General features: G+C 36.8%; 1 protein-coding gene across 2 annotated transcripts in view; it reads left to right on the top strand.

The window, feature by feature from the left end:
* TRUB1 (TruB pseudouridine synthase family member 1) overlaps window positions 1–18,886 on the top strand; it is a 33,144-nt gene extending 14,258 nt beyond the window's left edge. For both annotated transcript variants that reach the window (XM_070363455.1, XM_005900282.3), the window contains 5 exons: window positions 2,156–2,237; window positions 10,495–10,567; window positions 11,974–12,113; window positions 15,209–15,265; window positions 16,038–18,886. In XM_070363455.1, the coding sequence (XP_070219556.1) occupies window positions 2,156–2,237; window positions 10,495–10,567; window positions 11,974–12,113; window positions 15,209–15,265; window positions 16,038–16,297 (612 nt within the window). In that variant the 3' untranslated portion in view covers window positions 16,298–18,886. The remainder of the gene's footprint in view (window positions 1–2,155; window positions 2,238–10,494; window positions 10,568–11,973; window positions 12,114–15,208; window positions 15,266–16,037) is intronic.
* The last annotated feature ends 1,387 nt before the right edge of the window (window positions 18,887–20,273 follow it).

Genomic DNA, 20,273 nt, shown 5'->3' with positions numbered 1-20,273 from the left:
GCTGTTGGGTCACTCTGATTACAGATGCCATAGACATTAATTTTATTCAAACACTTTCTATTGGAAATCTTGAATGCAGTTAATTTCATTCCTTTTATTTCTACCTCTGACTTTTTGATGGCCTAGGCAAAAATATGACATTGATGAGAAAGAGGAAGCATGCCAGTTATTTAAGGAAGAAACTTTACTCTGGGTATTAAAGTCAAAAAGAAATTTTTTACAGTACGGGAGATTGAATGATAGATAGTGGTTCTCAAAAATAGTTCTACAACATGTGCAGAAGTGGCTCTGCATGAAACACAACAGGTAAAATGATTCTAGGGGTTAGGTGAACACATCCCTTTGACTTAACTTGATCTAAGTATGGAATATAGCTCACCCAGAAGAAGGCAATAGATTCACAGTCCCTTTACTGTCTTCCATAAATTACACTTTCTTTGAGCCAGTCATTCAGGAGAAGCTGGATGGCAGATGGACCCTGAAGTAACAGGCTTTGATGAGGTTTTGGAGTGTTATCTTTATTAGCTTCCTATATTGCTGATTAAAAGTTGGTTATTTATATGTGCTTTTGAAACCAGATGAGCCATGGAAGGGTTGATGTTCTGTTACGAGATTGCTGGTGCCATGAAAATGCTCTTAACTAGCATTTCCCAGGTATAAGGCTGCTCTCATGTCTACGTGGAGAAAAACCATAGCGCCTGTAGGCAAAGCCAGCATTTCAGCAGAAAGCAGCCTTTGTATCCCCTTCAACCATTGAACGGGTATTATCACTGGGTCTACAGATGTTACCCCCCAGATGTGTTCAGAGGAGAGTAATTTCCCCCAGGTGTACACAAGCATTTTTAGGTTAACTAATGAGTGTCAACTGCGAAGTGTGACTTGAATAAAGCTCCTCCTGTGAAACTTAGCAACTCTCTAAGATTGGAGCATCTCTAATCCACTTACTCCAGAGGTTCGTCCAATTTGCACCTTTTCTTCACACTCTATTAATATTCATTATATTTCATAAGTACTATATTGAAAATTTTGAAGGACTTACATTTTATGCACTGTATAGAGCTGTTCCTTGTTAATGAAGACATTCAAAACCATGTTTCAGCGTGGTAGCATAATAAGCTTATCATTAATAAACTCATATTTCTGCAAAGTACTCCAGCTTAAACTGCTCACATAACTGCCGATTCTTTTCAGTGAGAATTCTGTTCCTTGCGTTTTTCTCGCTAATTCCTGTGATCCTCGAAATGAAATTTGAATTTGACCAAACGAGAGGAGAATAAAGAATATGTAGTACCAGTGTGATCCAAGACAGAAAGCAGAACAATCCTCAGTTAACTAGGAGTGATCTAATTCTTCACTTGTGAGTAATGAGCAGTTCTGAGAAGTGACTTTTATCCTTTCAGAGAGCTTAAGACATAGCCATTTCTCCTTACAAGAAACACATATGTACATTATCTCTGCTGTACTAGTTTTTACATATTTAGCTTTTGTTTAAATGCATAATCAAGTTCCTAAGACTGAGCTTGGTATTTCATATAAGAAATAATAATTAAAAATTAATTTTAGTTGCATGTGGAGTAATATTATTGCAGTCCATGAGGTCACAGAGTCAGACACAACTTAGCGACTGAATAACAACATAATATTGAATCTTGTGATGACTAAGCAGGGGATTATTGTACCATTATCTCTACTCCTAGGTACATTTAAAATTTTTCCTTCACAGTCTACACTACCCAGTAGAAAACTGATTTTTAAAACTTTTTGTACAATGTTGGATGGCATCACCAGCTCAATGGACATGAGTTTGAGCAAACTCCGGGAGATAGTGAAGGACAGGGAAGCCTGGCATGCTGCAGTCCATGGGGTAGCAAACAACTTAGTGACTGAACAACAACTGTATATTTATAAGCGATGATTATCAATAAAATCAGATTTTTCCTTGTCATGTTGGCTGGTTTGGAAAGTTTGTGAATGTTCCTCACTCTATACAGTGCTTCCCACATATCAACAACTAACCAAGCAGTTACAGTCTATTGGTTTTGCCTTTATTTTGTATCAGTTAGGTTTATTAGTAAGGTTCTGTATAAGCTTTAAGACGTGCATAACAGTTCTTTACCTTATGGCCTGTTTCCCTCTCTTGTGTCTCTTCCTCTAGAGATATGTTGCCATTGGGGAACTGGGGAAGGCTACCGACACGCTAGATTCTACAGGGAACGTAACAGAAGAGAAACCGTATGGTATGAAGCTCATAATATGTAGTCCTTATTTCTAATATTTAAAGGAAGTTTCTCTGAATTTGGAATTTAAAAATAAGCCTCTTATGTTTCCGGTGATTTTAATTGTCAGTACATTTCTTTAGGTTAAAAAGGTTGGAAATTGTTTATCATATTGTTGCTTATATGGTATGCCTATTAGTAAAGAATTGCAGTAATTGCCTTTTCCTATAATCAATATTTTTTTTAACATGCAGAATTCTTCCGAATAACTCCCTTGGCAAAAACCACTTATATAATAGATAGGATTTAGGACATTTTTCCTAGTCTTTGGTGAAACAAAGCAGAGAAATTCTCTTTCTGGATTTTACCTGCATCTTGTCGTTGTTGTTGTTGTTTTGGTTTTGGTATATATAATTATCTCGTAGCTGTTGAAATAAACGTACTAGGTTTCACACTTTAAAACTGATCCTATTCCTGTGCTTTTCGAGCATGCAAAAAGATATAGCAAAAGGAAAGCTATTTCTCTGGAAATAAAGAGAACTCACTGGGGTGCACTTTAATTTTTCTACCATCCCTTCTTTTACTTCTTTAAGAAAGGATAGATAAATGAAGTGGTTTCCTAGCAACTCTCATCGTGCTTATGCTATTTATAATGCAGCAGTTGTGGTTTTTGTACAGTCAGTTCACCTACATTATTATGTCATCAACTGAATTATTTGTAAGCCTTCTGTTTTGTTTTGTTCTTTGCCTGTGCTTAATGTTACCTTTTTTAATGTAGCTTTAGGCAGTCTAACATCTGCTTCCCTATGTTTTTGTGTTGAGTGGTCTTACTGTATATTACATATTCCCCCAGTAGAGAGACCAACCTTCTCCTTGTTCATAATGGCTTCTCTTGTCCTGTTAACATTTATATGTGGCTTAGTATCTTGCATGATTAATCAAGCACCATAATGAAGAGAAAAATCACCAATTTATTTTGAGTCTTTTAAAAAATAAATGTTGAATTAACCTTGAAATCATTATTATTATGATGATGGAATAACAGCATATGCCCACTTAATGGAAAGCCAACCATAATCTTCAGCCAGAATGCTCGTAAGATTAAAGAGGCCTAGGAGGATGTCAGAGATTTCCAGAGTATCCTACATTATATGTCAGTTTATATATAGTTAGAAGAATGGTGAGGCGGTAAAATTGGTGAGACTCGTTGGTTGGATGGGGACAGAGAGGAAGTTGTTAAAAAAGATGTAGGTTTCTGGGTTTTAAAACTGTTATGTGATGGTGCAGTTCTTTGAGTAGGGATATTACAAGAGGACCAGGGGGATGAACTACTTCAATACACACTGGTAGGAAGGACTACCCTGAAGCATTTTGGAATTTTTAAAAACTCTCCTTTGTATTGTATCATTTACGACCTTACTTACCTTAAGGAAAGTATGTTAGTGTGTTGAAATCATCTCATTATAGTCTTGAAATCTGAGAATATAAGAAACGAAACAACTTTCTTTAGGCCCTCAAAAGGAGAGCTCCCTATAGTTGACTGAACACTGTTTGTAGTCCCAGAAAATGAGAGCTCAGAGAGTTTTGCTGATTGACATGATTTTTCTGTATAATTTTGGTAAGGCAGCATAGTTTGTCATCTGTTTAAGCTGCACAGCAGGTACCAAGGGGGAAATAAATATAAAACCTACCTTGTAAAGAAACTTGTGTCATATGGAGAACTAGGACCTGTGTTTTCAACCCTCTGAGACTTAATCCTAAGACCTGTAACTGGTATTTTGTAATGCCTTCTTTATTATGCTGAAATAAAACTCAGAGGTTTTCTTCCCTACCTACACATTAAAAGAAAAAAATCAATGTACTATAGTAAATGGACTATAAAGAAGAAATAAAGGTAATTTATAGTAAAATAGTCACATCAGTGTGTAAATGCACAGATATTACTACACCGAAAGTCTTCATGGAGTAATCAGATACATATATGTAACAGATACTTACACATCAGTCACTGTGAATGCCACAAGTCAAATGCAGGCAGACAGGTGTGTTGTGTTCATGACTCAGTACTGAAAAGTTCAGTATCCCCTTGTGGGAGCAACTGAAGAAGAGAATGATTTGGGGGCTTCCCCAGTGGCTCAGTGGTAAAGAATCCGCCTGCAGTGCAGGAGACGCAGGTTCCATCCCTGGGTCTGGAAGATTCCCTGGAGAAGGAAAGGCAACTCTCTTCAGTATTCTTGCTTGGGAAACCCCATGGACAGAGGAGGCAGGTGGGCTACAGTCCATGGGGTCGCAAAGGAGTCAGACGCAACTTGGCAACTAAACAAGACTGTACAAAAAATTCTGTATTTAAGTGGAAAATGGACTTAGATTCTAGCCTAAATGAAGTGAAAGTCGCTCAGTCGTGTCTGACTCCTTGCGACCCCATGGACTGTACAAGCCATGGAATTCTCCAGGCCAGAATACTGGAGTGGGCAGCCTTTCCCTTCCCCAGGGGATCTTCCCAACCCAGGGATCGAACCCCAGTCTCCTGCATTGCAGGTGGATTTTCTTTACCAGCTGAGCCACAAGGGAAGCCCGGTTCTAGCCTAAAGTAATTCTAAACAGAAGGTCGCCCACTTGAGCATCTGGCAGCTGTCCGGCACTCGTGCAGAGCATGGACAGCTCCTCGCTGTGCCGCCCTGTGCACGCCACAGGCCGTCTGGCATCCCTGGGCCTCCTATTAAGTGCTGCTGCTGATGCCACCCACCAGTCATCACAGCAATGAAAAATACAGCTTTTAATTGACCTGTTGAAAACAGCCACCATCTGGGTAAAACAAGGGGTTATGCAGTAAATGGCACGTGAATGACCTCAGGTCACTTTATCCTATCTAGACAAATTACTATTTTTAGCCATACAAAATGAGTCCCTAGCTCAGACTCAATGTTCAAACCCTATTAATAGGGCCCTTTTATTCTCTATCCTGACACCTTCTGTTATTTCTAAATAGTATTTTTTGCCACTTATTTAATATATTTTTATACGTTAATTCCTAAGCTGGGCTGAGACCATGTCTCTCTTGGTTTTTGGTGCTTAGAGCTATGGATGGCATATAGAATAAAGTATTTAGCGGGTGCGAATAAACCAGGCTGGTGATAGAGGCGTTGAAAAGACTGCAGGGAAGTCCCAGGAAAGGCAAAGCATCTTCCTACCTTCTGCTGCTCTTTTCTCATCCACAGTGAGGTATTTCGTTTCAGGTACAGCTGCCCGTGTCTCTGAGGATACACAGCTCCAGCGTGCTCATCTGTTCTTTAGGGAGCTCAGGACACTGAGGCCGTGGCTTCCCAGGCTGTCTTGGATATGCAAGCTTCTGGGACGGCCTTACTGCTCTGGTGATGGGAATAGCTTTTTTCTGTGCCTCCTGTGGCTTTGTTACTGGGAGGCAAGATATGTAAACTGTAAGCGCCATCTCTTGCTAATTCTCTGTTCTAAACACCACCACCTCTTGGTCCCGTAAGAGAATGTTGCCAAGTCTTCTCGAATGGATGCCGCTAATGTTGTATCTGATGCAAGTGGCTCCTCCTAGATTGTGGTCTGGCTTGCCCACATATCCTAGAGGAAGCTGAAAAGTTGAATTGGGTCTCCAGTTGTCATTTAAACAAATAAGGCACACACTATATTGGGGCTAGGGTGTAGCTGGGCATCAGTCATCCCATGGTACCTTTTATTTATACTGAAACTTTTTTCTTATAAAGTATTATGCAAATAAAGGAAAGTGAAGAAAGTGTAAGTTTACAACTTAATGAACTATCACAAAACAAATATCCATGCAGCTCCCAGTCTAGTCAAGAAATAGAGGGGCTGCCCTGATGGTCCAGTTGTTAAGAACCCGCCTTGTGGTGAGGGATGACCTGTTTGATCCCTGGTCTGGGAAGATTCCACATGGCATGGGGCAGCTAAGCCCTTGTGACACAACTACTGAGCCCACACTCCAGAGCCCATGAGCCACAACTACTGAACCTACGTGCCTCAGCTCCTGAAGCCCACTCGCCCTAGAGCCCATGGAACAAGAGAAGCCGCCACAGTAAGAAATCCGTGCGCTGCAACTAGGGAGTAGCCTCCATTTGCCACAATTAAAGAAAGCCTGTGTGCAGCAATGAAGACCCGGCACAGCAAAAATATAAATAAATATTTTTAAATCCTTAAAAAAAAAGAAAAATTCTTAGCAGCCCCCTTCCTGCCCCATCCCAATGACTGTAACATCTCTCTTTTCTAAATATAACTACTATTCTAATGTCCAACGCTTTGCTGATAATCCTAAAACTATAGTATAGCTTTGCCTATGCTCCTGTGTGAAAAAAAGTATGTATATGTACATGTGCTAAGTTGCTTCAGTCGTGTCTGACTCTCTGACCCTTTGGACAGTAGTCCAGCAAAGCCTCTGTCCATGGGATTCTCCAGGCAAGAATACTAGAGTGGGTTGCCATGCCCTCCTCCAGGGGATCTTTCTAGCCCAGGGATCGAACCTGCCTCTCTTACATCTCCTGCATTGGCGGGTGAGTTCTTGTACCACTAGCGCCACCTGGGAAGCCCGTATATGTACATAGACACTTATGTGGGTTTCCAGGTAGCATTAGTGGTAAAGAAGCCACCTGTGAATTCAGGAGATGTAAGAGACGCAGGTTCGATCCCTGGGTTGGGAAGATCCCCTGGAGGAGGGCTTGGCAACCCACTCCAATATTCTTGCCTGGAGGATCCCCGTGGACAGAAAACGCTGACAAGCTACAGTCCATAGGGTTGCAAAGAGTCGGACCTGACTAAAGTGACTTAGCACTCACACACTCATACATTTATGTGCATCTGTATAAAATACGTAGAGAGATGTGTGTGTGTATACATACATATTCTTCTGTCCTGAGATATTTGTGTTGACTCCAGGTTGAGACTTTATGAATAAAGCTGCAATGTGTATTTTATGCCTGTCTTTTGATAGACATGTGCAATAATTTCTCCCTGATACATACCCAAGTGGAATTGCTGGGTCATGGGGTACGTGCATATTTTACTGTACCAGAAATTGCCAAGTAACTCTTAAAGTGGTTGTACAACCTTGCATTTCTACCAGCAGTGTATAAGCGTTCTACTTGTACCACATCCTTGGCAACACATGGTAATGAGTAGTGTTTTTCGTTTTGGCCATTCTGGTCAGTAGGTCATGGTGTTTCATTGTGGTTTTAAATTTCATTACTAATGAGATTCAGCTCAAACAGTAAAGAATCTGCCTGCAATGCAGGAGACCAGGGTTTGATTCCTGGGTCAGAAAGATTCTCTGGAGAAGGAATGGCAACCCACTCCAGTATTCTTGCCTGGAGAATCCCATGGACAGAGAAGCCTGGCAGGCTACAGTCCGTGGGGTTGCAAAGAGTCAGACGCGACTGAGCAACACACACACACAGTGAGATACAGCAGTATTATCATATGTCTTTTGGGTACTAAGCCGTCTTTGTTTATTGTCCAGGTCTCTTGCCCACTTCTTTGTTTTGTTTCTTCTTTCCCTTGCTATTGAGTCACTTTTTTTTTTTTTAAGATTGATTTGTATGAGTTTTATGGGGGAAAAAACCCAAAACTCTGGATATGTGCTCTTCTGTTTGATCACGTGTGTTACAGATATTATCTTCTCTGTAGCTTGTCTTTTACAAAACTCTCTTAGCTGTGTCTTTTGGAAAACAAGTTGCTGGTTTTACTTTAGTCTATGGTTAGTTTTTTAGCGTCCTGTTTAAGAAAACTTTTCCCATGCCAAAAGCATTAAGATATTTTTCTACATTCTGGCAGCTTCATTGCGTTGCCTTTCACATTACATCTACAGTCTACCGTTTTTCTCTGTATGGATATCCAGTTCACTCAGCACTTTTCCCGCTACCTTGTTTCTTGGATCACAAATCAAGCATCTTATAAGCGTGGGTTTGTTTGGAATCTATCTTGTTGCATTTGGTCTGTTTACCCTTGTGTTAACACTAAACTATGTTAATTGCTGTAGTTTTAGAATAAGTCTTGTTATCTGAAAGCGCAAATTTTGTACCTTATTTTTATAGATTTTTTTCTATAGGCTTTTTAGTTTTCTTATCAAAGTAAGGAAATTGCTTTCTATTCCTAATTTGCCATTTGTTTGTTTTTTTTAATCATGAGCAACCATTGAATTTTATAAGAAAATTTTTTTGCTGCATAGGCTTTCTGTCTGGTGATTCAAGCATCAAATAAATGATTCCTAGGTGACTAGGAATGCTCTTTTGACCTTGAGATTCTATTATTCCTCAGCAAATTTAATTCAACAAGAATGTCTCGAGCACCATCTTAATTGTATGCATTATATAAGAAGAAAAGCTATCTTTGCTTTTTAGGAGATTAGAATTCCATTGGTGAGATAATACCTACATATATATATGTGTGTGTGTATATGTATATGTGTGTGTGTGTGTGTGTGTATATATATATATATATATATATATATATATATAATAGCTGTTAAAAATTGTGAATGATTAATTGCAGGAACAGCAAAACCATACCTGCCTAGGATGTTAAGTCAGAGAAGGCGACACCATGGCAGAAGTAGAATGAGAAAGAATACATCTCATCACCTTGTGTGGGAAAATATCAGTAAAAGAGTCACCCAGGCAGGACAGGGGAATTGGCCTTGGCAGAAATGTCAGTAAAGAGACCAGCTTGGTGGAACTCGAAAGCTGTTTGGTCTTATTTTTAAAATGTATGGATGACTAAATTATGAACTGTAGCAATTTTATCAGCAGTGGCATTTCTTTCAGCAACTGCCAGCATGGTGGTAGCATTGGCTCTCTAGATTTGCAAGTCTTGCATAACTAAAATATCAACAATAATTATGTCTTAATGTTTCAAGAGAGTAAACATTTTTCATGGATCCTCATTCATATCATGAGATACATCTGTTTGTAAAACAATTTGAACAAAATGGGCATTTCAGCTCTACCTTTTTGGAGCTTCTAGGTGCTATTCTTTTGAGTTTTGTAGGTGTTTTCTATTTGAGTCTCGTAGATTCTGGTCTTTCGTTCATATTTAGCTCATAAGGATCAAGGTCACACAGAGATTAAAGCTCTCTTGCTGCACTGATATTAAAATCTGGACAGTGTTCCTTGCTGTCTTTTAATTTTTATTCTGGTGTTAGTACAGTTAATTCAAAACACAATAAGTAGTTTTTGTTTAATATTGTTCAAATAAGAAGATCAAATGCAACACGTATATATCAGGATAAAAAGTTCAAGTAAATTTCCTACAGAGTGAAAATAGAAGACTAATTTCTTTCCATTGACTATAATTTATAGAAGTTATAGAATATTTCTGTAACCTAGTTTTTTTTACTGAATATGAAATTTGTATAGTTATATGTGAAAACCCCAAATGTTGAATTTCAGTTGTTAGTTTCCAGTTGTTAAAATTAGAGAACCGTATTTTAATAGTGCATCATTTTGTTTGAAAGAGTATCAAACAAAAGCTGGAAACATGACTTAAGACAGATAAAATCTTTGTTATGTATTGGGATGGCCAAAAAGTTCATTCAGATTTTCCATAACATCAAAACCCGAACCCACCCAGTGTATTTCCTTTCTTACACTGGCTTATTTTTGAGACCAGACTCCTGACTGAAGTTCTAAGAGCAGTGAAGGGAGGGAAGGAGACAGATAAATACAGCTTTATTTGGGGACAGAGTTAACATGTGAGTGTAGAAAATTCATACTATGCCAATCATACAGCAGTTTTGAAATCTATCAGGTAAAATTTTAAATGTGATTGGTATTTGATAGCTTTCAATAACTTGTTTAGTTATTTATAATATCTGAACTCTGGAGAACCTTAGATATAACTTTGTGGGTATTTTTCTACTTACTTTGTCATCACATTATTTTTGATCACTTCAGGACCATTTCTGTAGCTAATGCAGCATTTTTCTAAGGTCTGCTGAAGGCCCTAGTGACTATGTAGTAAATGCACGTAAAATGATTGGATTCTTTTTAATGGAAAAAAAAAAGAAACATAGGAAGTTGAATTTAGTCTCAATATTGGACAGTATAAGACTTTCCCCCTTGTATCTCATTATTGTGTATTTTATCCATCTCAACAAGGTAGAATATGACCTACAAAATGTATACTGTAATAAGTGCTTTGTTGAAAAATTTTTTTTAATTTTCAGAGTTGTCAGTACTGTGAAAATAGCATATGTACTTCTATGATTGTTTTAGTGTCACTTTTTTGGGTTCATTTTTGGCAGATAAAATAACACAAGAAGATATTGAAAGCATTCTACAGAAATTCACTGGGAATATAATGCAAGTACCTCCCCTGTAAGTTCAATTGTTGAATTTGAATAAATGTTTAATTTTATTTTCCAGTGGCTAACATCGTATTAATGAAGAAAAAGGAGAGGGGCTTGCTTTTACTTTATGGCAAGGCACGTTTTAGACCTAGCAACTGATCAAGTGAGGTGACCCTGATTCAGATAGGATACAGAGCCTCTGATGTCTTTAAGAGGAGCCTGGTGGGCTCCAGACCATGGGGTCACAAAGAGTCAGACACGACAGAGCACAGCGCATACACACACAGGATGTAGTCTCCTTTGTCCCTGGGTATTGCCCCAGCCTAACATCTGTGCTCTTCCAGGGTTTGTTGGTTTTTCTGATTCTACCTGTAGTCATCAGGGCAGTTATGGAGAGCAGAAGACATGTTGCTTTTCCCAGAATAGCAGGAAAAGAGACCAGTCCCATCTGGTACAGGCATCAGAGTTATGCTTTAGAGTCCAGTTGACACTTCCTGTCAGGTGTTGGGACCATTCTTTTTGGGCCCAGAATCTTATATTTCACAATTCTCTGCAACAAATGAAACAGATGAGAATTATAACTTATTAAAAGTATAAGTATATTGATTTACCACTTAAGCCATATTTTTGTGCACATTATAATTTCAAGCAAATTGCTTCCTTTTTTTAAAAAATGGCATATAGAATGTGTCAGGATATGTTACTAAAAATTCTTTTAGAATTTTTTTTTTTTTTTAATCTTAGTTTTTTTTTAAGAACATGAAATATCTGTGGGGAAATGTTTCTTTATAATTTTGCCTCAAATGGGAAGACTTAAAAATTGTAGCAGGATCTGAACAAACATTATTTTGGATCATTATTGTTAAGATATAGTAAACATTTGTATATTTAAGAATTGTCTTAGGATTTTCTTCCCTGTGATTGTTCCAAGGATTTTTGTGGACTAATCACACTTAATCACACAAAGTTAAGTGCTGTTAAGTAGATTATTTGCTTATTTTTTCTTTGGAAACATTTTGGTAACTTTTATGTGAAAATGAATATTACAATGGAAATGCATTGTTTCAAGGAAATACAGCTGAGATCATTGTTACTGGATGCCTCGTACCCTTTACCCAGAATGAGGACTAGTGAAGACGTGAATAGACCATCTCCAGGAAGATGGTTAAAGAGGAATATTGACATCATTGCTCACTGAGTGCCAGAGTGAACTGTATTGGCCTCAAAGATATTTAGGAACTCTATCCCTGACACCAGTGTGGAGTAGATTAGAAGAAAAAAAAAGTTCATTCTTAGAAGGATTTTCAGTTGAAAGGGCTGCTAATCATCTTTTCTTTCCAAGCTGTAATCTAGAATTATTCTCTCTCGCTTTCTCAATCTCTCTTTATTCTTGCTCCCTTCTTCTCTCTTTGTCTCCCTCTTCTACTTTGCAAGCTATTCTGCATTAAAGAAAGATGGCCAGAGACTTTCAACTTTGATGAAGAGAGGTGAAGTAGTAGAAGCAAAGCCTGCCAGGCCAGTTACTGTATACAGTCTCTCCCTTCAGAAATTCCAGCCACCATTTTTCACACTAGGTAAGATGGAGAAATCTGAAATCATTTGTATTTACTGTGCCTTTATTTTATAGTTGGCTACTTTTCTGTAATTTTAATGGATCCCGAGGATATTGGAAATTTTTAAAAATTTGAATTTAAACAAGGTTAGAATTTGTTAATAATTTTTTGACACCTATTGACTATGCCAAAGCCTTTGACTGTGTGGATCACAATAAACTATGGAAAATTCTAAAAGAGATGGGACTACCAGACCACCTGATCTGCCTCTTGAGAAATTTGTATGCAAGTCAGGAAGCAACAGTTAGAACTGGACATGGAAAAACAGACTGGTTCCAAATAGGAAAAGGAGTATGTCAAGGCTGTATATTGTCACCCTGTTTATTTAACTTATATGCGGAGTACATCATGAGAAACGCTGGACTGGAAGAAACACAAGCTGGAATCAAGATTGCCGGGAGAAATATCAATAACCTCAGATATGCAGATGACACCACCCTTATCACAGAAAGTGAAGAGGAACTAAAAAGCCTCTTGATGAAAGTGAAAGTGGAGAGTGAAAAAGTGGGCTTAAAGCTCAACATTCAGAAAATGAAGATCATGGCATCCGGTCCCATCACTTCATGGGAAATAGATGGGGAAACAGTGGAAACAGTGTCAGACTTTATTTTTCTGGGCTCCAAAATCACTGCAGATGGTGACTGCAGCCATGAAATTAAAAGATGCTTACTCCTTGGAAGGAAAGTTATGACCAACCTAGATAGCATATTCAAAAGCAGAGACATTACTTTGCCAACAAAGGTTCGTCTAGTCAAGGCTATGGTTTTTCCTGTGGTCATGTATGGATGTGAGAGTTGGACTGTGAAGAAGGCTGAGCGCCGAAGAATTGATGCTTTTGAACTGTGGTGTTGAAGAAGACTCTTGAGAGTCCCTTGGACTGCAAGGAGATCCAACCAGTCCATTCTGAAGGAGATCAGCCCTGGGGTTTCTTTGGAAGGAATGATGCTAAAGCTGAAACTCCAGTACTTTGGCCACCTCATGTGAAGAGTTGACTCATTGGAAAAGACCCTGATGCTGGAAGGGATTGGGGGCAAGAGGAGAAGGGGACGACAGAGGATGAGATGGCTGGATGGCATCACTGACTCGATGGACATGAGTCTGAGTGAACTCCGGGAGTTGGTGATGGACAGGGAGGCCTGGGTGCTGCGATTCATGGGGTCACAGAGAGTTGGACACGACTGAGTGACTGATCTGATCTGATCTGATCTGATGGCTATATAGGGGTTCAGAGTTGTCCTAAATCATCTGAGTTTCTTATATTATCTTGCTATAAAATTGTAAGTAACATACTTTGGATCTCTATAGAGAAGAGTAGGTAAGGAATACATATTTGCAAAATTTTGTATTTTCTATTTTATTGTCTTATGAATACTTGTTTCCCATTTTGGCTAGTACCTGATAGTCTATTCTCAGTTTTTTTATTAATATTTATTTGTCCTTTTAAAACAATGCTTTTTCAGTTTTTGAACAAGAAATTCTAAAAGTTGAGTGATTTTTCTTTCTCTTTGTCACCAACAAATTACTGCTAAAGATCATGAAAATATAGGAATAATGGGTAATGCAGAAATGTATTCTTGGACATATGGTAAAGTTTAATTCAAATGAACAATTTGAATTTATCTATAATCCATATTTGAAATAAATTTACAACCCACAAAGGCTTTCTCTATTGTTTGAAAATTTTATGATCTCCTAGCTAAAGCCCTGAATGTGTAAGAGTTGTGAAAAATCAAAAGCTGTAGTTCTTCTTAATCTTCAGTCTCCCTGAAATTGACCCTGCTCTTAATTTCATGGTGCATTCTGAATAGGTTGACTTTTAGAAATAATTTCCCAAATCTTTTTTTCTAAACTTTGTTGCTCTTTTTTTCTCCTTTTGAGATTATTATTTAGTGTAAGTTCCTGTAGATTGTGGGTTTTGTACAGTTTTTTTAGGAAGTCACTCCTTAAGTTTCCTGATTCTAAAACATTAGACAAACAATGAAACAAATATGCTAAAAAGTGTTTTACTATGTTCCATGAAAAAGCAGCAGCTGTGTTGGCAAAGCAGATATTATCTATGAAAGTAAAAAAAAACCCTCAAGTTTTTCCAGTTGCATTTGTTCATTGGAGTTATAGTAGGCCACATTTGACTCTTTCATCAAAGAGTCACCTTTGATAGCACACCTCCATTTGGTCCTAGTGCTCTTTATTTTTTCTTTAATCTCAGCAGTGGCTCCCAACCTTGAGCTGATAGGGAAAAAAAGAAATTGAAATACTTAGGTGGGGAGTTTTGATTAATTCCCTCAAATAACTTTAGTGTATGCTAAGCTAGAAACAGGTGGAATGTGGTCTTTTCGTGTGGAAATACAGTTCTTTTCAGGATGTCTTGTGGATGAATAAAAATAATCCAGAGCCTTGCTCTTAACCAATAAACTTGTATTAGGCTAAGCTAAGAAGCTGTTTAGACATGCAGTCAGTTCTGGTACATTGTGTAATTGTAAGTTATTTCATGATTTTTTTCAGGAATATTTCCAAAAGAACATTTAAATATGCTGAGTTCTCTCTGTAATATATTACCCCAAACATAATTCCTGCCACTGAAAAGGGAATTTTTGTTTGTTTGTTGTATTTTTCGAGTATGTAAATCTGGAAGTATTTTAAAAATCTACAGCTTATGATAGCAAGGCTGAGATGTCTAACCATTTGAAACCTATTAAATGAACAAGATGTGCAAATCTGAAAAAAATTTTTTTAAGTCTGTAGCTCATGATAGCAAAGCTGAGATTTCTAACTATTTAAAACCTATTAAATGAACGAGGCTGAAGTATTAAAGTGGTATGACTTGCCATGTAATTTAAAACATGCTCATGAGTTTCTGCTATTTGCTTTCTCTACACTCTGACTTTTCAGTCTCACACATATGCTACTAGATGAATAATTTATGTTATGGCACATAAATATTTTATCACTCGATTGTTTGCATAGTGCATTTTTACATTTGTTTAGGGGCATCATTTCTATGTAAAGTGGATTTCATAGGAGCTTAGCAATTCACCATGTCACTATTAACATTCCAGATGTCGAATGTGGAGGAGGTTTTTATATCAGAAGCTTGGTCAGTGACATTGGCAAAGGTAAGCATAAAGATGAATTATGAATTACCATTTAGAGAGTAATATTCCTTTTTGATGGGAAGAAGGAATTTTCCGTTTTTCATGTCTCTGAGTACTGGCCTTAGGAACTGTGCCAGTACTGAAGGCTGTGCTTTCAGCCTTAAAAGCATTCTAGGTTTATGGCAGACAGTTAGCAGCATCCACAGCTGCAGTGAAATGCTTGTAATGGGAGAGAGGAGAAAAAGAGGAACAGAAAATGAAGATGTGAATAGTGAATCTAAGGCCAACATTTTTTTTCAAGCATAAAATGTTTTAACTCAAAAGTAGGGACAAAAAGAAAAGATTACTCCTTTAAAAAAAAATTGTTTTCATTGCTACACGTCACATTTTTTAAAGCAACCTAGAAGCCATCGTCTTCCTAACAACCGGGAAGTTGGAGATCTGGCCCTGCCATTGGCTGGCTGTGGTGACACGGGACAGTCCTCGTTACCTCATCTGCAAAGTGAGAGTAATATTACCTCAGGAGGTTGCTTCATGGGTTAAGTAAGAAAAGTGAATGCCCGTTCCTTCTAGACTTTAAACCAGTTTATTAGATGAGCTATTAAATATTATTTGGCTACTTAATCATTTCATAATCTCAAGGCTTCTGGTTATTATTTTGGATGATTACAACTTTACATTTAGGGTAGTTTTGAATGGTTTGAATTGAGTCCCTCAGACATTTGAAAAATGATAGACTATGAAATACTAAATCATTTATCATGCATTTTCTTTTCCCCTTTTGTTACCACAGAACTCTCTTCCTGTGCCAATGTGCTAGAGCTGACACGAACCAAACAGGGACCATTCACCCTGGAGGAGCATGCCCTGCCCGAAGACAAATGGACGATTGATGACATTGCACAGTCTCTCCAGCGGTGCTCATCTCTTCTCCCAGCAGAGCTGGCACTTAAAAAATCAAAACCTGAGGAGTCTAATGAGCAAGTTTTGAGCTGTGAGTGTATAACTCTGAATGAGACAAAGGGAGAAGACGATGTAATTAAGACACTTTAAGACTGGCTTGGGATTGTTATCATTTCCTCATTGACATTTGAATCCTGTGTGCAGAATGACAGGCTTCGTGCAAAAGACAAATGATACCTATGGGTTTTTTTTCTTTTTTTGCATGAAGAAAAATGTCCATCATTTATGGTTTCTATGGTGCACAATTTATCTGCTGTACATTATAAATAGCCCTGCAGTTGTTCATTTCTTGTTGTACTATAGAATATTGTCATGCTATTAGATCAGATTCAGGAAAAGCAACTTTCTGATTTTGATCTCTCTTAAAAGTCTTCTCCTATGAAAAAGTTGACCATATTTTCTAATCAGAGGGGAAAAACAATGAGCTACATGTTTCTTTGGTGTCATGAAGTGAATGTGTATTTGTTTCTTTGACTTTATTTTGGCTTCCTGGTGGCTCTGGTTATTGAAACTCCTTAACTATGTTTGAAAAAGCCGTTATTTAACTCTTATGTTTTATAGAGTTTATGATTATTAAGAACATTTCTTTAATAATGTTATACTTATCTTGGTAATAGCTGTGTTTGTTTAGATCTTGGAAACTAATAAACTTTTATAACAAATATTTCTAAATGAACCAAATTATTGCTGCTACCACTAATGGAAAGTAAAGAGAAGACTAAATGTTTAATTAAATTCACCTCTACTCCACCATTAGCATAGGACAGCTCCTATGGCTTATGTTTTGGCAGCTATGAGATGTTTTCCTGGTAATCAATACAGTTGACCACCCTGTGCCAATATACTAAATAACCTAATTTTTAAAAATTAAGCTAAAGAATGTGTCTTCAATTAAAAACTTCTTTTCTTTATTTTTTAGTATTTATTTATACCTTTTTCTAGGGTATCAAGCCCCTGGTATTTTTTCAGTTTGCTTTTTCAAATGATGTTTACAAATGCTGAGGTTTGCCGTGTATTTGCAGTTAATCCCTTCTCTTTAAATGTTGAAAAACAGTTGTTCTCAAACATTTGCATTCAAGTGGCCTACTGACAGGTCCCTGTCCCTCTTCACCATAGTTTTGAAAACAGTCACATTCCAAAAGAATAAATTTCATGTATAATGAGTGCTTCATATTTTTGTTATGGGAAAGCAGTATATAATGCAGCCAGTCTGTTTAAATCCCACTGCATTTATTCAAATAAATATAGTTTCAAAGGGAAGAGTTGTTAAATTTTCATCAAATAAGAATTTTTAGATTTTTATGGATTGTCTTTCTTGCAAAGGTAGTTGTTTTGTAACCTCTAACCTCGAAATTTTAAATATGTTAAAGAAAAATGGTCGTATTTGTGGTGAACCTCATATAAACTCAGTCTAAAAAGTTACATGCTTCAGTAGAGCACTTTCAGCGTATTGTCAACATTTTAAAAACGGAACTTTCTTAAATGACACAGAAAATGATAAGGAAAAGAGCTAGTTATCATAATGCCTTAAATAAAACTTCAGACATACAAAGTTGTAAGCTGAGACTTTTACAGCTTTGCTTGTGTCCAGTGCCCTGCAGTTTGCGTAACCAAAGGTGGCGGTGGTTGCCTCTTCCTGTTGGAAAGGGATAAGTCACAGTACGCCTTCGTACATCGCCTGGTACGGAATAGCAAGCACCTGGGGCATCTTGGCTGTTTCTCAACTTAAATTTTGGCATGCATAGTTTGCTAATGGTAAAGAGCATAAATGTTTTGAAAAGACAAGTGACTTTCTGAAATGGTAATCGATCTTTTTCTTTTACTGAAAACACTGAAGAAAATTTTGCCAAATGGAAAAATTACCCGTAATCGTCACCACCTCGCTGAAGTGACTTCAGAACTTTCATTTTGTATTACTCTTTTTTTAACTATTTTTTATTTCATATTATTTGACTATTGGTATTTAGTTTTGATAATGATTATTTAATCTTTTTACTTTATTTAAACCATTTCCCGATTGCTAAATTCTTAAGTTTATTTTCAGTTTTATTAGGATAAGTTCCTGGAAGTGGAATTATTAAATGAAGTAATATAAACAGTTTTATGGTTCTTAGTAAGTTTGCCTTATTGCTTTCCCAGAGAGTTGTAACATTTTACAGTGTTACCATTTGAGTATATCAGTTCACCAGAAGTTTACAGCTTTGAGTGGGGGTTTTATATGTTATTGTTGCTAATTTAGTAAGTTAAAAGAGTTCAAAATTGCCAGTTTACCTCTGTGTGACTTTTTCATATACTTTGTCACTTGTATAAATAAATGTCTTAATGGTTTCTTTATACATTTGTGTGTTATTTGTGCAGTAAATACTTGGTAGAAGTATTTTCATGGTCTGTTGTCTTTTTTTATTTTAGTTTCATTTTTCATTTTTACTGACTAAATTTGCTAACTGATTTTAAGAATTCCTTTATAGTTGCCAGATTTATGAGTATGAATAGTTAAAATTTATTGAAAATTAAAAACATTATTAACTTTCATAAGCAGCTGTAACTGATCAAGATGCTCTAAAAAGTTTGACTCGTCCATAAAACAAATTAGTTTTCTCCTGAGTCTGGTATTTATGTACCAATTGCTTCGTTTTTTTCACTTTAGTCAAAATATTAAATACCTGTGCCTATGTATTTCATGTCATAATAAAGTTATCTTATTTGTAAGAAAACATGTGTTAGAAATTTCTGAAAATGCTTCTACCTGGAATATACAGATCATTTCGACATTTAATTTTTTTATATTTCTGGAAAATACTGTCTGAAAAGTCAGCAGACTTGGCCATAGAATTATTTTATTATAGATTTAAGACCCGTGATCATTAAAATAATATAATTTTTTCTCTGATTATTCAAAATTATAAAATTTGAATAAGAACTAAACTTAACACTTTCCTATCCTAACTAGATCTTTTCTTCTTTAATACTTGAATTAATACCTATTCCAGATCCACCATCAGAAATTACTCATTGTACTACATAAGAAAAGAATGCTTTATAACAGGTCTTTAGTACATTTTCTATCTTTCAGACCAGTTTGAAATTTGTATCAGACTTATAGTGGGCATTTAGAGGTTTAATCAGTTCTGTTTCAAAGGAAGAAAATAATTTACCTTATATGTTGATGCATATAACAGAAAAATTGTAATTCAAAAGCACTCTAAAATGTTGAAACATTTAAATAGGGGAATATGAAAAATGTAGGTTTTTTGGGTTGAAATGATTTTAATGGTCTTGTAGTTAAATTGAAATAGGAAATTTATCTTGAAACTTAAGGTATATGTGGGCAGCAGTAGCCTGGCCTAATCACTTACTGAGTATCCCTTGTTAAACACTTGCTGCATGCACTTGAATCCATAATCTCTTCATAGTTTCAACTTGAGTTAAATTCTCTCTGTGAACAGTAATATCTCATATTGCTATTATAAATGATGATACCAGTAGGAAAGTTGAAGTCAGAAATTACTATTTTGCTCCTCTTATCTGTAAGTAAGCCTTAAACTGTAACATATTAAGATTATTTCCATCTCTACTATTAGCTTTTTGATTGAGGCAAATCACTTAATCTTTTTAGGCCTCAATATTCTTTTTTTTTTAAATTTAAATTTATTTATTTTAATTGGAGGCTAATTACTTTAAAATATTGTATTGTTTTTGCCATACATCAACATGAATCTGCCACGGCTGTACACGTGCTCCCCATTCTGAACCCCTCCTCCCACCTCCCTCCCCGTACCATCCCTCTAGGTCATCCCAGTGCACCAGCCCCAATCATTCTGTATCCTGCATCAGACCTGGACTGGCGATTCGTTTCTTTTATGGTATTATACGTGTTTCAATGCCATTCTCCCAAATCATTCCCCCGCTCCCTCTCCCACAGAGTCCAAAAGACTTTAAAACAAAGGAGACAGCTAGTCTATCTTTAAGAATTTTTGCAGCACTACCATAGCCTTCTGAATATAGATGATTTGTGTTTATTCTGTTCAGAGCACATTCTTTTTGAGCCTGAACTTTCATGCTGTTC

Source organism: Bos mutus, chromosome 26 (assembly GCF_027580195.1).
Source record: "Bos mutus isolate GX-2022 chromosome 26, NWIPB_WYAK_1.1, whole genome shotgun sequence".
NCBI lineage: Eukaryota > Metazoa > Chordata > Mammalia > Artiodactyla > Bovidae > Bos > Bos mutus.
Note: the sequence above shows the minus strand (reverse complement) of the source record. Positions and strands in the feature narration are given on the sequence as shown.